General features: G+C 51.7%; 1 protein-coding gene and 1 non-coding gene across 2 annotated transcripts; one reads left to right on the forward strand and one right to left on the reverse strand.

Annotated features, from left to right (window-relative positions):
- The first annotated feature begins 762 nt into the window (after window positions 1–762).
- Window positions 763–12,681, forward strand: FARSA (phenylalanyl-tRNA synthetase subunit alpha). Its single transcript, XM_004008487.5, has 13 exons — window positions 763–922; window positions 3,635–3,772; window positions 3,868–3,966; window positions 4,055–4,173; window positions 5,727–5,819; window positions 5,913–6,041; window positions 6,118–6,233; window positions 8,508–8,592; window positions 8,677–8,776; window positions 8,872–9,040; window positions 9,136–9,213; window positions 9,368–9,482; window positions 10,404–12,681. Exons 1-13 carry the CDS (start codon window positions 776–778, stop codon window positions 10,540–10,542), a joined length of 1,527 nt encoding a protein of 508 aa, XP_004008536.3. The 5' UTR covers window positions 763–775; the 3' UTR covers window positions 10,543–12,681.
- Window positions 6,781–6,853, reverse strand: TRNAR-CCU (transfer RNA arginine (anticodon CCU)). Its single transcript has one exon. It is a non-coding gene; the product is annotated as a tRNA-Arg (tRNA).
- Window positions 12,682–14,028: the final 1,347 nt, after the last annotated feature.

Consider the following 14,028-nt stretch of genomic DNA (forward strand, 5'->3'; position numbering starts at 1 on the left):
AATTGCTGATCTGCGCTACAAATGATTTTCCCTGACATTGATCTTCTCAGAGTAGGGGTGTGGGGGAGGGAGGGCAGACTCTAGAGCGTTTATGATTTCTGACACTATCTCCAGCAATTCCTTGCAGAACCCTTGCGCAAAGTGTATCACCCAGCTTCAGTTTTCAGCAGTGAAATGTAGATTATATCGGTATGTACAGCACACAGTTTGGAGGAGAGTGAAATAAAGACCCCTGAAGCTCGTAGCACTGGCCCGGGGACAGGGGAGAATGACCATACAAGTTAGCAGCTACTTTGACAATAGCTAGTCTTCTCCCTATTTTTATAGGGTTGGTCCCTCCCCAGTTTCCCTTTGAAAATTTGAAAGTAGTTTACATCAGCAGTTTGACTATGTCTGGAGTCCACCACCCAGAGCCCTCCTGTGGAGTAAGAAAGAATTCTTCCAAGGGCAGACTGTCTCAGGCAGAGAGAGAGAGAAGTCCAAGGTCACACAGCCCACTACAGGTGGAGCTGTGTGAAGTTTAAAACTGCTGTGAGTCTGCCTTTGAGGGCATTAATTTGACCTCTCTGGTGAACCAGACACCACTAGGGGGTCCCTAACCCCTCTGAAGTGCTTGTGACACGTTCAAAATGGCGGCACCCCGAGCCCTGCAACATTGTCCGCCACATTCAAGATGGCGACGCAAGCGCGCCCCACCCCCCAATCCTCGGGGCCGATTCCGGTTCCGGTGGTTCTGGTAGCCGGCAGGGACACGCGGAGCGCACTGGGAGCAACCATGGCGGATGGTCCGGTGGCGGAGGTGCTGCTGCGGCGGCTGGAGGCGGCCGATGGCGGCCTGGACAGCGCGGAACTGGCGACCGAGCTGGGCGTGGAGCACCAGTCTGTGGTGGGCGCCGTGAAGAGCCTGCAGGCGCTGGGTCAGGTGAGCCGGGCGAGTGATACTGGGCTTCCTCGCTTTTGCATCTGCAATTCCTTCGCCAGGAGGGCTCTGCCTCCTCGCCAGATTCTCTCAGTCCTGGTTAGGGGTGATTGTATCCGTGTCCAGTCCAGAGTGCGCAGGCGGGGAGTCAGGAAAGAGTGAAGACCCAGGCACGCGGACGCTCTCATGCAGTAAATGTCCATTGATTAATTTTGAGGGGGTGGGGAGGAGGATGGGGGACGAGAAAGACGCAACCGCTGCCTTCGCGCAGGTTGCGATGTGATGGATATACTCAAGTGACCAGAGTGATGGAGGAAGCACAGGGGTGCTTCAGAGGTGTTAACTGCCACAGCCTTGAGGATCAGGGAGAGCATCCCAAAGATGACAGCTGAATCCGGTTTCTGCACTGAGTAAGAAAGCCATGGCACTTTAGGGATCAATGGGGTGGGAGTGGGGGACAGGTGGTGAGAGAGACGCAGCAGAGCCAGATTTTGCAAGGCCTTCTAGGTCTTTATTTCACAGGGGTACTAGGGGGCCGTGGCAGAAGCTGGAATCAGTCAGACGTGCTTACTGCCTACATCCATCTTGGCAGGGGCAGGACGGGAGGCAAAGGGACAAGGGCAGAAACTGGCATAGCCCTAAACTAGAGGGTAGCTGGACTGGAGAAGGGGTTCAGGTGAAGGAATGAAATTGGGTTCATGGCAAGGTAGGGAGAGCCAGAACGAAGCCTGGCCTTCTGACTTGGACAAGTCAAGGGTGATGGATCCAGAAGGAGAGGATGCTGATGGACTCCTGGGCCACCCAGCAGCCTGGATCCATGAAGCTAGGACTCAGAAAACATAGCTGGACTGTTTTTTCATCAAAATCATATAATGTGCCATTTCTGGCCTCAGCTTTTTTCTGACTGAGTCAGGTCTTAGTTGCTGCATGTGGGATCTTTCCTCGTGGCCTCCGGACTCTCTGGTTGTAGCCCTTGAGCTTACTTGTTTTGAGACATATGAGATCTTAGTTCTCCGACCAGGGATTGAATTTCAGGGATTGAATCTGTGGTCCCTGCACTGCAAGGCAGATTCTTAACCACTGGAGCACCAGGGAAGTCCCTGACCTCAGCTTTATTTTTCATTCAATCTTTGACGGAACCTTAGATTTACAGAAGAGTAAGGGGATATGTGGAGACAGAAATAGTAACCCATCCAGTATTCTTGCCTGGAAATCCCATGGACAGAGGGGCCTGGCGGGCTAAGTCCATGTGGTCGCAAAAGAGTCGGACACAACTTAGTGACTGAACAAACGAACAAGGCGATACGTAAGATGTAACTCTAATTTATTCCCAGGTTGAAGATGGGACAACTTATAAGCAATGGTCAGAATCTTCGTCAGTGTCACCAGAAGGAACAGGCAAACTTGAATTAGTAATTAGGCACCCAGGCTGCAGAGCCTGAGGTTGTCGGCGCAAAAAGGGAGTGAAGCTATGGTGTGTGGGATGACAGTACCTTGATTGATGTGAAACTGACATTTGTGTAGGCTACAGAGGGTTAAGTAGTGGCAGTTTAATGTGGTTCATTGTAAGGATGATGATGATATTAATTGATAGTAGTAGTTAGGTTTCTACAGCACTTGCAGCATACTAAGTGTTCTGCATCCTTTCTTTGTTTTTGTTTGTTTGTTTGGCCCCAGTGGGCGGCATGCGGGATCTTAGTTCCTGGATTAGGGATTGAACTTGTGCCCCCTTCACTGGGAGCTTAACTCTTAACCACTGGACTGCCAGGGAAGTCCTCTGCATCTTTTCTGTTTAGTTACACCTCAGAACAACTCTCTGAGCTAAAGCCCACCACACGTTTTTCTCACGTATAAGAAATTTTGCTCAGGGAGGTAAAGCCGTTTTCAGCAAGGTCAAACAGTAGGTGAGGAGCAGACCTAGAAATTAGAATGACATGGGAGCCTAGGGTTTCTGTGTATAATGTGGATCCCTGGGGTTTTTCTCTGACATCTGAGTACTGAGATGCAAACACATAAATCATTTCATCTGAGACTTTAAAAATCTTTCCAGGGTTCAAAAGTGGTGGTCCAGTGGCTAAGACTCCATGCTCCCAGTTCAGGGCACCTGGGTTCGATCCCTGGTCAAGGACCTAGGTCCCACATGCTGAAACTAAAAGATGCCACCTACCACAAGGAAGGACTTCCCAGGTGGTACTGGTGGTAAAGAACCCACCTGCCAGTGCAGGAGACACAGGAGAGGCAGGTTTGATCCCTGGCTTGGGAAAATCCCCTGGAGGAGGAAATGACAACCCACCCCAGTATTCTTGCCTGGAGAATCCCATTGACAGAGGAGCCTGGCGGCCTACTGTCTATGGGGTCACAAAGAATTGGCACACGCACATGCAGCAAGAAAATGCTGCATGCAGCACCTAAGACCCAGCACAGTTGAATAAATAAGTACTTTTTTTTTTTTAAAGTGATGGAATTTGTTCTTTTTCAGGCAGGTAATGCCCTTAGTACTCTACCCTGCTCTCAGACGTGTGAATTATTTTTGTCATTATCCTCATGTCACAAAAGATCAACCAAGAGTCAGCAAGAGCAGATCACTTTGCTCGGGAGTGGTACAGCTGGGATGCATGCGAAGCTGGCTTCAGAGGCCATGCACCCCCAGTGCTGTGGCAAGGGGGTACCTGGATCTGAGCCCTGTCCCTGCCATGCCCCCCTATTTTTCTGCAGATCATCGAGACTGAGCTGCGCTCCACCAAGCGCTGGGAGCTCACCACTGAGGGCGAGGAGATTGCCCAGGAGGGCAGCCACGAGGCCCGGGTGTTTCGCAGCATCCCCCCAGAGGGCCTGCCCCAGAGTGAGCTCATGGTAGGAGCCTGAGGGGGCTGGGGCCTCAGGAGCTGTGTTGGGGTGACGGCAGCCCTTGTGCCCGTGCCCCCCTCACTGCAGCCTTGTTCCCCCAGCGACTGCCCAGTGGCAAGGTGGGCTTCAGCAAGGCGATGTCCAACAAGTGGATCCGGGTGGACAAGAGTGCTGCTGACGGGCCCCGGGTGTTCCGAGTGGTGAGTGCCTGCTGGAGGGCGGTGGGCCAGGTGGTTGGGCAGGTGGGCCCCTGGCCCTCAGGGTCTCTCACACCCACCCCTGTGGCAGGTGGACAGCGTGGAGGATGAGGTGCAGCGCCGGCTCCAGCTGGTCCGGGGTGGGCAGGCTGAGAAGCTGGGAGAAAAGGAGCGGAGTGAGCTCCGGAAGCGGAAGCTGCTGACTGAAGTGTGAGTGGGTGCCACCCCCAGGCTCACACCTGGGTCACTTGCCTGGCCCTGGAGTTGGGGAGGGGACAGGGAGGCGTTCTGCCCATACTGGGCTGGTGTGCTATCGGGCTCCTCCCCGCCCCCCTTTACACTGGGGTGGTCAAGTGCACTTGCCACACTCATGCCCCGACAGGGCCTTTACCTGTGCTCTGCTTCTGCCCAGAAAGATCCTCTCACTGTTCTTCAAGGCAAGTTCTGACATCATATCTCTGTTCACATGTCAGCTTAGAGAGGCCACCACCCCTAACACACTTTCCTCCCTTCAACTTCTATAAAAGTTCCACACTCCTGGTCTCCAGCCCTTTTGCCCTCCCTGTTTACTTCCTCTACAGTCCTAAGCACTGCCTGAAATTTAAATATTTGTTTATTTACTGGTTTTTGGCTGTGCCCCACAGCATGTGGGATCTCACTTCCCCAACCAGGAACCAGAGCCATGCCCCCTGCATTGGAAGAATGGAGTCGTAACCACTGGATGGCCAGGGAAGTGCCAGCACTGTCTGGACTTGATTGGGCTCGGGGCTCTGCTGTCACAGGGCCGATGTCTCCTCAAGCAAATGGAACAGATGGAGCAGTTACAAGAACGCAGACTGGAGTGGGGCTGCCCAGTTCACCTCCCAGCTCTGCCATATATTAGCTCTGTGACCTTGACTGAGTTACCTGATCTTTCCAGGCCTCTGTTTACGGATATGTGAAGTGGTCCCTTTTCACACATGGTTATGGGGTGACTTTATAGAACAGAACCTAGTGTAGAATCAAGCTCTCTAAACTTGATCTGTGGGGGGACTTACCTGGCGGTGCAGTGCTTAAGATTCCCAAGCTTCCAGTGCAGGAGGCATGGGTTTGATCCCTGGTCAGGGAACTTAGATTCCGATGCCATGCAGCAAGGCAAAAAAGTTTTTGTTTTAATTTTTCATTTTTAAAAGGGCTTCCCTGGTGGCTCAGCTGGTAAAAAATCCGCCTGCAGTGTGGGAGACCTGGGTTCGATCCCAGGGTTATAGGAAGATCCCCTGGAGAAGGAAATGGCAACCCACTCCAGTACTCTTGTGTGGAAAATCCCATGGACTGAGGAGCCTGGTAGGCTACAGTCCATGGGGTTGCAAAGAGTCGGACATGACTGAGTGACTTCACCTTCCCTGGTGGTCTTTGCTTAAGAATCCATGCTTCCACTGTAGGGGGCATGAATTCCATCCCTGGTCGGGTAACTAAGATACCCCATGCCACATGGTACAGCCAGAAAATTAATAAATAGGCTCATTTGACCTATTATTATCACTCATAGCTTTATGGTTAGTGCCTTGAACAGGCCCTGGCACACAGTAGGGTCTCAATAAGTGTTTGTTGAATGGGTACGTGCATGAACATAGGGATGTAGGTGGGGCTAAATAAGGGTTTCAGGAGACGGTAAGTGTTGGAGAAAATGGCAGCAGAGTTGCTTGGCAGGTGAAGTGGGGGTCAGCATCAGTTGGGGGGTCAAGAGAAGCAAAGGAGGTAACAGTGATGTCCCCTGGCCTCAGGACCCTGAAGACTTACTGGGTGAGCAAAGGTAGTGCCTTCAGCACCAGCATCTCCAAGCAGGAAACAGAGCTGAGCCCAGAGATGATCTCCAGGTAGGGGGCAGCCCCAGGGTTGGGGACTGGTTGGGGGAGGGTGGTAGGCAGCCCCCACCATGCCCACGTACCCTGCACCGTGCCCCTCCATAGCGGCTCCTGGCGGGACCGGCCCTTCAAACCCTACAATTTCTCGGCCCACGGCGTCCTCCCCGACAGCGGCCACCTGCACCCGCTGCTCAAGGTCCGCTCCCAGTTCCGGCAGATCTTCCTGGAGATGGGGTGAGCACGGGCCCAGGGGCGGGGCTAGCCCAGGCCTGGGGCACAGGCAGGGCAGTCAGGCTGCGTCTCCCACCAGGTTCACCGAGATGCCGACTGACAACTACATTGAGAGCTCCTTCTGGAACTTTGACGCACTCTTCCAGCCCCAGCAGCACCCGGCACGCGACCAGCATGACACCTTCTTCCTGCGAGGTGGGTGCACCCTGGTGCCCCATGCCACCCGAGGGGCCAGGCCTGGGCAGAGCCTTTCGGGGTAACCTACCGTCTTACAGGATAAACTCCATCCTTCTCAGGGTGGCCAGAAAAGCCTGTGTGAGCTACTGTCGTTAGCTTCTGTGATCTTCCACCTCCCCTCCTCTCACCTCAGTCTTTGCTGTGCATTCTGCTGAGAAGTGTCTTCTCCCAGGTCTTCATGGCCACCTCTGGAATCAAATCTCTGCTCACAAGTCATCTCAGAGGCCCCCGCTGACATGCCCTTGTCCCCCCAGGTCCCTTTTCTTTTTTTGGCTGCACCAGGCTTTTTTTTTAATTATTCATTTGGCTGTGTTGGGGCTTAGTTGTGACATGTGGGATCTTCATTTTTTTTGCAGCATGTTGGATCTAGTTCCCTGACCTGGGATTGAACCCAGGCCCCCTGCACTGGAAGCACAAAGTCTTAGCCACTGGACCACCTGGGAAATCCCTGCATCAGGTCTTAGTTGCAGCACATGGGATCTTCATTGTGGCATGCAGGATATAGTTCCCTGACCAGGGATCGAACCCGGGCCTCCTACATTAGGAGTGTGGAGTCCTAACTGCTGGACCACCAGGGAAGTTCCCCTCCCCAGCCAAGCTCTAAAAAGCTTCTCATTGCTAGTCTTCAAGTTTAGTTTCCATTTCTTTCTTCCACAGTCCTCAGTGTTCTCTAAATTGCATGACTTTTCAGAATAGTCATTGTCTCCACACCACCAGGCGAGCAGACAAGGCTGTTGTGTGCCTGTTATCCAGCCAGGAGCAAAATGTCATTATCATCGTCACGGCATCCAGAACTTACCAAGGACATCCATAGTGGTCCAGTGGTTAAAGTTTCCAGACTTCCACTGCAGGGGGTGTGGGTTCAATCCCTGGTCAGGGAAGTTGCAACAGCCAGAAAAACCACCCAAACAAAACTTACTGGGCTGCCGCTCGCCTCATCTGCCCACCAACTACAGGAAGTAGACTGTCAGCCCCTGTTGCAGATGAGGAAATGGGCCCAGAGAGGAGACATCACTTGCCCAGGGTCACAGCTTGTAAGAGGTGGAGCTGGGAATGGATGTGCGGCTTTTTGGGTATAATAAAATTGTATTTCAGGAAGGGAACCGTAAGAACTTGCATACTCATGTGCCATAGGGTCACTGAGCTCCTGTGACTTCTCTGTTAAACCTCTGGATCACAGTCACAAATGAGACAGAAGTGCTTGCCCTGAGACCCTCGTGTCCTCGTTGGGCAAGATGTACCTTAAATCCTGAGTAAGGAAATGGCAGTCTACTCCAGTGTTCTTGCCTGGAAAATCCCATGGACAGCCTGTGGGGTTAAGAAAAGAATCAGACGTGACTTAGTGACTAAACAACAACAAGCTGTAAACGTGGCGATGCAAGATGGCAGTAAATGAGATGGAGGAACTGACATTGCGTTGGGGGTGTACACGGTCAATTTAAAGACTGCTAGGATTTGGACTTCTTTGGAAGTCTGTTGGTTAAGACTTTGTACACTGTGCAGGGGGCATGAGTTCAATCTCTGGTAGAGGAACTAAGAGCTCATATGTTGTACAGCATGACCAAAAATTGTTTTTTAAAGTCTGCTTAAGCAAACATAGAAGGAGGTGAGGGAGGGGGCTCCATCCGTGGAAGGAAAGTTCCAGGCAAAGGGAATGGCCAGTGCAAAGGCCCTGAGGCTGGCACATGCCCGGTGTGCTTACAGATTAGCAGGGAAGCCCTGTGGCTCGAAGAAGTGATCAGTTAGGAGTGGGAGGAGGGAATTCTCTGGTGGTTCAGTGGTTCGCACTCCATGCTTTCACTGCCATGGACATGGGTTCAATACCCAAGTTGGAGAACTAAGTCCCACAAGCCCTGCAGCATAGCCAGAAAAAAAAAGGGGAGGCAGCAGGACCGGGGAAGGTTCTGGTAGAGGAGGGGTGTGAGTGACTGCCTCAGGTGTTCCCAGGTGCCCTCCAGCAGTTACAGAGGGCAGGCGAGGGAGCTGCCTAAGTCACTGTCTGTTTTCCTTGTGGTGGCTCTTTGAGTAATGGTCATTATTTATTTGGCTGCGCCAGGTTTTAACTGCGGCATGTAGGATTTTTAGTTGCGGCAGGTGGGATTTAGTTCCCTGACCAGGGATCAAACCCAGGCCCCCTGTGCATTGGGAACTCGGAATCTTAACCATTGGACCACCAAAGGAAGTCCCAAGAAATGCTCCTTGACTGACCAGATGTTGCTCTGTCCTGCCCAGATCCAGCCCAGGCCCAGCAACTCCCAATGGACTATGTCCACCGCGTGAAGCGCACCCACTCTCAGGGCGGCTATGGCTCACAGGGGTAAGTGAGGACCAGGACTTTGGGTGGGGAAGAGGCTGGGGACCGAGAGCTGCATCATGGACTTCCTTGCATGTCCCCCTGAAGGTACAAATACAACTGGAAACTGGACGAGGCTCGGAAAAACCTGCTGCGCACACACACCACAGCAGCCAGCGCCCGTGCCCTCTACCGCCTGGCCCAGAAGGTGTGGCCAGGCTCCGGCAGCATTGGAGGGAGGGGCTGGGCTGTCATACTGACCTCCTCACCCATGCCCGGGCCTGGCCTGCCTGTCACCCCCAGAAGCCCTTCACTCCGGCCAAATACTTCTCCATCGATCGAGTGTTCCGGAATGAGACCCTGGATGCCACTCACCTGGCCGAGTTCCACCAGATTGAGGGCGTCGTGGCTGACCACGGCCTCACGCTGGGCCACCTCATGGGTGTCCTGCGGGAGTTCTTCACCAAGCTGGGTGAGCAGGCGGGCCAGAGTGGACAGTGTTGGTGGGTAAGAGGAAGACGCCTTGGTCATCAGCCCGATTCTCCCCCCAACCTGCCTCCCCACCAGGTATCACCCAGCTGCGTTTCAAGCCGGCTTACAATCCCTACACCGAGCCCAGCATGGAAATATTCAGCTACCACCAAGGTCAGGTGGAACCCAGTACTGGGGCAGGGAGGGAGGTCTCAGGCTGCCCACAGCTCAGCCCAGCTTCCTGTTCCTGAGGACCCCACCTGCTGAGCTCATTGCCATGCCCAGTATCACCCACGCAAGCCGCCCCATCATTTTCCTGCCTCCACAGGTCTGAAGAAGTGGGTGGAGGTCGGAAACTCTGGGATCTTCCGCCCTGAGATGTTGCTGCCCATGGGGCTCCCTGAGAATGTGTCGGTCATTGCCTGGGGTCTCTCGTTGGAGCGGTGAGTACCCAAGCCATGTAGGGTGTTGGCTGCCTCACTCAGGTGACTTGTCAGGCATGGGGGCCTGTAGACTTGCAGCCCCCTCCATTGATTCATTCATTTGAGAAATTCTTAGTGAGCACCTGCTGTATGCCCACATTCTGTGCTGTGATTACAACACACATCTCTGCTCTATGAAGCTGGGGTGCTAATGGACCAAGGAGGATGAGAATTGATAAGATAAATAAGTACATTGAACAAACCAAGCTTAGAGTATGTCCAAAAGCAGTGTTATGGGACTTCCCTGGTGGCTCAGTGGTAACGAATCCGCCTGCCAGTGCAAGAGATATGGGAGACTCAGATTCAATCCCTGGGTCAGGACGATCCCCTGGAGAAGGAAGTGGCAACCCACTCCAGTATTCTTGCCTGGGAAATCTCATGGGTAGAGGAGCCTGGCAGGCTACAGTCCATGGGGTCACAAAAGGGTCGAACCTGATTGAGCAACCAAACAATCACAACCTCAGAAGTAATGTTAGAGCAGAAACACAGCAGGGAGAGCTAAGATGTCAGGGAAGGCCTCTCGGAGGAGGTGACATCTGAGCAACGAATGGAGGTGGCTGAATTGGTAAGCTATGAAGATATCTGGGGAAGGGTGGTCCAGGCAGAGGGAATAACCAGTGCAAAGGCTCTGAGGCTGGAGCAGGCCTGCTGTATATGGAGAACATTGAGGAGGCCATTGTGACTGGTGGGAGGAGGGAGGGAGTGAAGGGGGAGAGTGGGAAGAGATAGGGGTGAGGGAGGTGACAGGGCAGATGGTGTGGGGCCTTTTGAGCCCAAGGGAGGGCTGGGGCTTTTACTTCTGGGAAGGCAGCAAGAGAGGTTGTGATCAGAAGAGAGCATGACCTGACCTTGTATTAAACCCTGTCCCCGCCCCCCTCCAAGCCCGACGATGATCAAATATGGCATCAACAATATCCGGGAGCTGGTGGGCCACAAGGTGAACCTTCAGATGGTGTACGACAGTCCCCTGTGCCGCCTGGATGCTGAACGGGGGCCCCCTTCGACTCAAGAGGCTGCGTGACATGAGCTGCCCCCCATAGGCCACCTTCCCCAAAACCTTGCTGCCTCCTTGCATCCCTGCCGGTGACCCCCTTGTATTTACGAGGCCTCTGTGAGGCCCATCCCCCTGCCCCAGTATCTCCTCTTCCTGATCAGCCCCAGGGTCCCGGGGTCAGGGGAGTGGGTAGCAGGTTCATTCTCTTGTCCACCTATGAGGGTGGGCCTTGGGGAGCCCTGCAGGCTAGCTGTTGGCTAATAAAGTGGGCACATGCCCTCATCTGGTGCCTTTCCTTAGGGGTGGAAGGTGCTGGAGCCCTGGGTGTAAGACATGATGAGTTGGAGGTCTTGGATCTTGGGGACCTCCTTGGCCAACCTGAGCCATATCCCTGTCAGGGAAGACTGGCTCCATCAAGCATTCACCAGTTTGCTTCCTGGTGCCAGGTCTCTTCTAGGTGAAGGGAATAACCCCTACCCGCTGTGGAAGCGGGGGAGGCCAGGGAGGTGTTGGGTCCCTGGGAGCCAGGATTCCCACCAATTGGGAGTCAGGCATTGGTGGGATGGGGTGGATAGCCTTATTTATTTATTTTTGGCTGTGCTGGGTCTTCATTGTGGCCTGAGGGTTTAGTTGCCCCAGGGCATGTAGGATCCCTGACCAGGGATTGAACCTAGGTCCCCTGCAGTGGAAGGCAGATTCTTAACCACTAGACCACAAGGGAAGTCCCAAGCTGAGCCTTTAAAACTGCTTTTTTTTGTTATTGTTAAAGAGCAGTTTAGTTTTAGGTTCATAGCAAAATTAAGTGACAGGTACAGAGATTTCTCAAACCCCTGCGTTGATGCATCATAATCACCCACGGTCCATAGTTGACATTTTGGTTGACTGCCCATGTTGTTTGTGGCTAAATGTATGATGACATGTGGGCTTCCCTGGTGGCTTATTGGTAAAGAATCCATTTTCTTGCCAATGCAGGAATGCAGGTTCAATCCTTGGGTCGGGAAGATCCCCTGGAGGAGGAAATGGCAACCCACTCCAGTATTCTTGCCTGGAGAAATCTGCAGAGGAGCCTTGCAGGCTACAGTCCAGAGGGTCACAGGGTCCGACACGATAGTGACTGAGCACAAACGCGTGATGACCTATATTATGATATCTTAATGTTTCATAAATTTCACTGCCCTAAAAGTCCCCTGTGCTACACGAATTCATCCCTTTGTCCTCCCCCTAAAAAGCTACTCTTAAAAAAAAAATCAAGGATTTCAAATGAGCCCAGAATAGAAACATGAGTGAATAGGATAAAGTTCCAGGAGCCTACCACTCAAACTGACTAGTGAGCACACCTGTTTCTGTGAAAATATTTCAAAGCAAACCCCAGGACTTCCCTGGTGGTCCAGGGGTTAAGACTTAAAGCTTCCAGTGCAGAGGTGCAGGTTAGATCCCTAGTTAGGGAACTAAGATCCTGTGTGCAACTAGGCCTGGAAATCCCAGCAATCTTGTCACCCACCCCAGAGCAGTGCACTTTGGGAAACATGGGTGGTTTTTTTATGTAACCATGAGGTCACTTTTATGCCCAGTGCAGTTAGCAGTCAGCTGGGTTCTTTTTGGTCTCAGGGCCTGTGGGCACCAGTCTTAAAAGGGCTCCTCACTCAAATCTTTTATTTCAAAGAAAATAATCCAATCATACAGAAAAATATTTCTTCATTCAATAAAGGTGCATCTCTTTAAGTGCCAGCAGTGGGCAAAGTTGTTTCAGGTCCCTGCCTTTTAAGAGCTGACACTTACCTGTGGATGAACAGATAAATATAGAAATGGAGGGAAGAGTAGAAGCCATGTAAAAAGTAAAGGTTAGTGAGGATGAAACATATAATACAAAGCATAATAAACACCCAAGAATCCACCCCTAGTTCTTTTGAATCTGAACAGATATTTGCACTGGATCTTTCACTTAGATCTCTGTGACTAATGTTTCGAAGACCCTTATGAGCTTGTCCTAGTTTCTTTTGCCCCCCACCCCACTAAGATTGCCCCCTCCAGAATCTTGTATTTATCACTCTCTTTGCTTTTAAACTTTTGCTATTTACATGTTACTTTAACAAGACATGGTTTCATTTTGCATGTTTTCAAAAAAGTTACACAAACTGTGCACCATAAAAATCATCCTGCACCTTCCTTGTTGCCTGTTTTGTTTTCTTAATTTTTGGCCGCATGTAGGATGTTAGTTCCCCAACCAGGGGTCAAACCCATGTGCCCTGAAGTGGAAGCTGGGAGTCTCAGCCACCCGACCACCAGGGAAGTCCCTGTGTTGCCTTTGTCTTGATTTGGCCCTTGTGTTTGTGTGCACGTGTGTGTGCATGTTTAGAAGTTAAGCCTGAGATTTTTCTCCATAGATAATCCTGGAATCTTCAAATCTGATGCTGCAGGAAGATGTAACATCTTGTAGCTAGCTCTGCTACAAGATACTAATGTTAGCTACTGTTCATTAAACTCTGAGTGTGTTCCTGATGTCTACCCCTGAAACCCTTACAAATAGTCTCATGTTTTAGATTTTATCACCTTGGTAGTAGACAAAGATGAGTTTTGTGAGTGAGTGGCAGTTTAATGATCACCCCTGTTATTGGTAAGAGACAGCCCAGATTCAAACCCCTCGGGCTCTCCAGAACATAGGTGTAAAGGGGTTGTGCTCTAGTGTGTGGCCAGGGACAGAGTCCTGAACAGAAGGGCTGAGCATGTGTGTGTGTTTGGGGGTGGGGGGGTGATTCCAGCTGTCTTCCCCTCGTGGACACTTTGACATAAACAGAAATGAAAGGAGGGGTAGAAGCCATGTAAAAAGTGAGGGTGAAACATATATGATACAAAGCATAAGATATCCATCTCCTCTCCAATCAGGACAAAAGTCCCAAACCTTGACCTTGACTCAGCCCATCCCCTACCAAACTCTTTATCCTTCACCCACTGCTTTCGCCAATCCCTGCTCTCCCCACCAGACCCGACTGCTCCTCAAACACACTGAGCTTGCTCAGACCTCCGGGCCTTTGCACACACCGTTTCGAATCATCTGTCTCCCTCCCACCGCCCCCTTTATTTTTTCTGCCTTACTGAGTTCCAAGAGGTCTTTGTAGATACTGGATACGAGTTCTTAAATATTTTCTCCTCGTGTGCCAATGACGACTACTGCTGTCACTATTCAATATTCTTATTACTATTATCATTGAAGGGTATGGGCTCAAGGGTAAGGACCAGCGACGCCATTTCAAAGAGCTTCTGGTTTTGGAGCGCTGATAACTGATTCAAGGTGGTAATTACATCAGCTTTTTTCAGTAAGGGCAGTAGGTCGTAATCAAATGACAGCAAAAGTCAGAATTTTTTATTGGCAAGATTTCTTTGGGCTGGGCACATGAAAAATGAACTGAAACATAAGAATGAACACACAGTACAAGGTATTCCGCCGCTCACCTTGTGCCCTGGTGCCTCCTCACACATGCGCACGCGGGAGCACAGAAACCGGCTCCTCCCGGC

Source organism: Ovis aries, chromosome 5 (genome assembly GCF_016772045.2).
Source record: "Ovis aries strain OAR_USU_Benz2616 breed Rambouillet chromosome 5, ARS-UI_Ramb_v3.0, whole genome shotgun sequence".
NCBI classification, from domain to species: domain Eukaryota; kingdom Metazoa; phylum Chordata; class Mammalia; order Artiodactyla; family Bovidae; genus Ovis; species Ovis aries.

Bases quoted from the DNA above. Each gene is read 5' to 3' on its own strand.
- FARSA (XM_004008487.5), top strand. From the start codon at position 776: ATGGCGGATGGTCCGGTGGCGGAGGTGCTGCTGCGGCGGCTGGAGGCG. The intron at 923-3,634 runs GTGAGCCGGGCG...ATTTTTCTGCAG, and splicing joins GCCTGCAGGCGCTGGGTCAG to ATCATCGAGACTGAGCTGCG. The intron at 9,214-9,367 runs GTCAGGTGGAAC...CTGCCTCCACAG, and splicing joins AATATTCAGCTACCACCAAG to GTCTGAAGAAGTGGGTGGAG.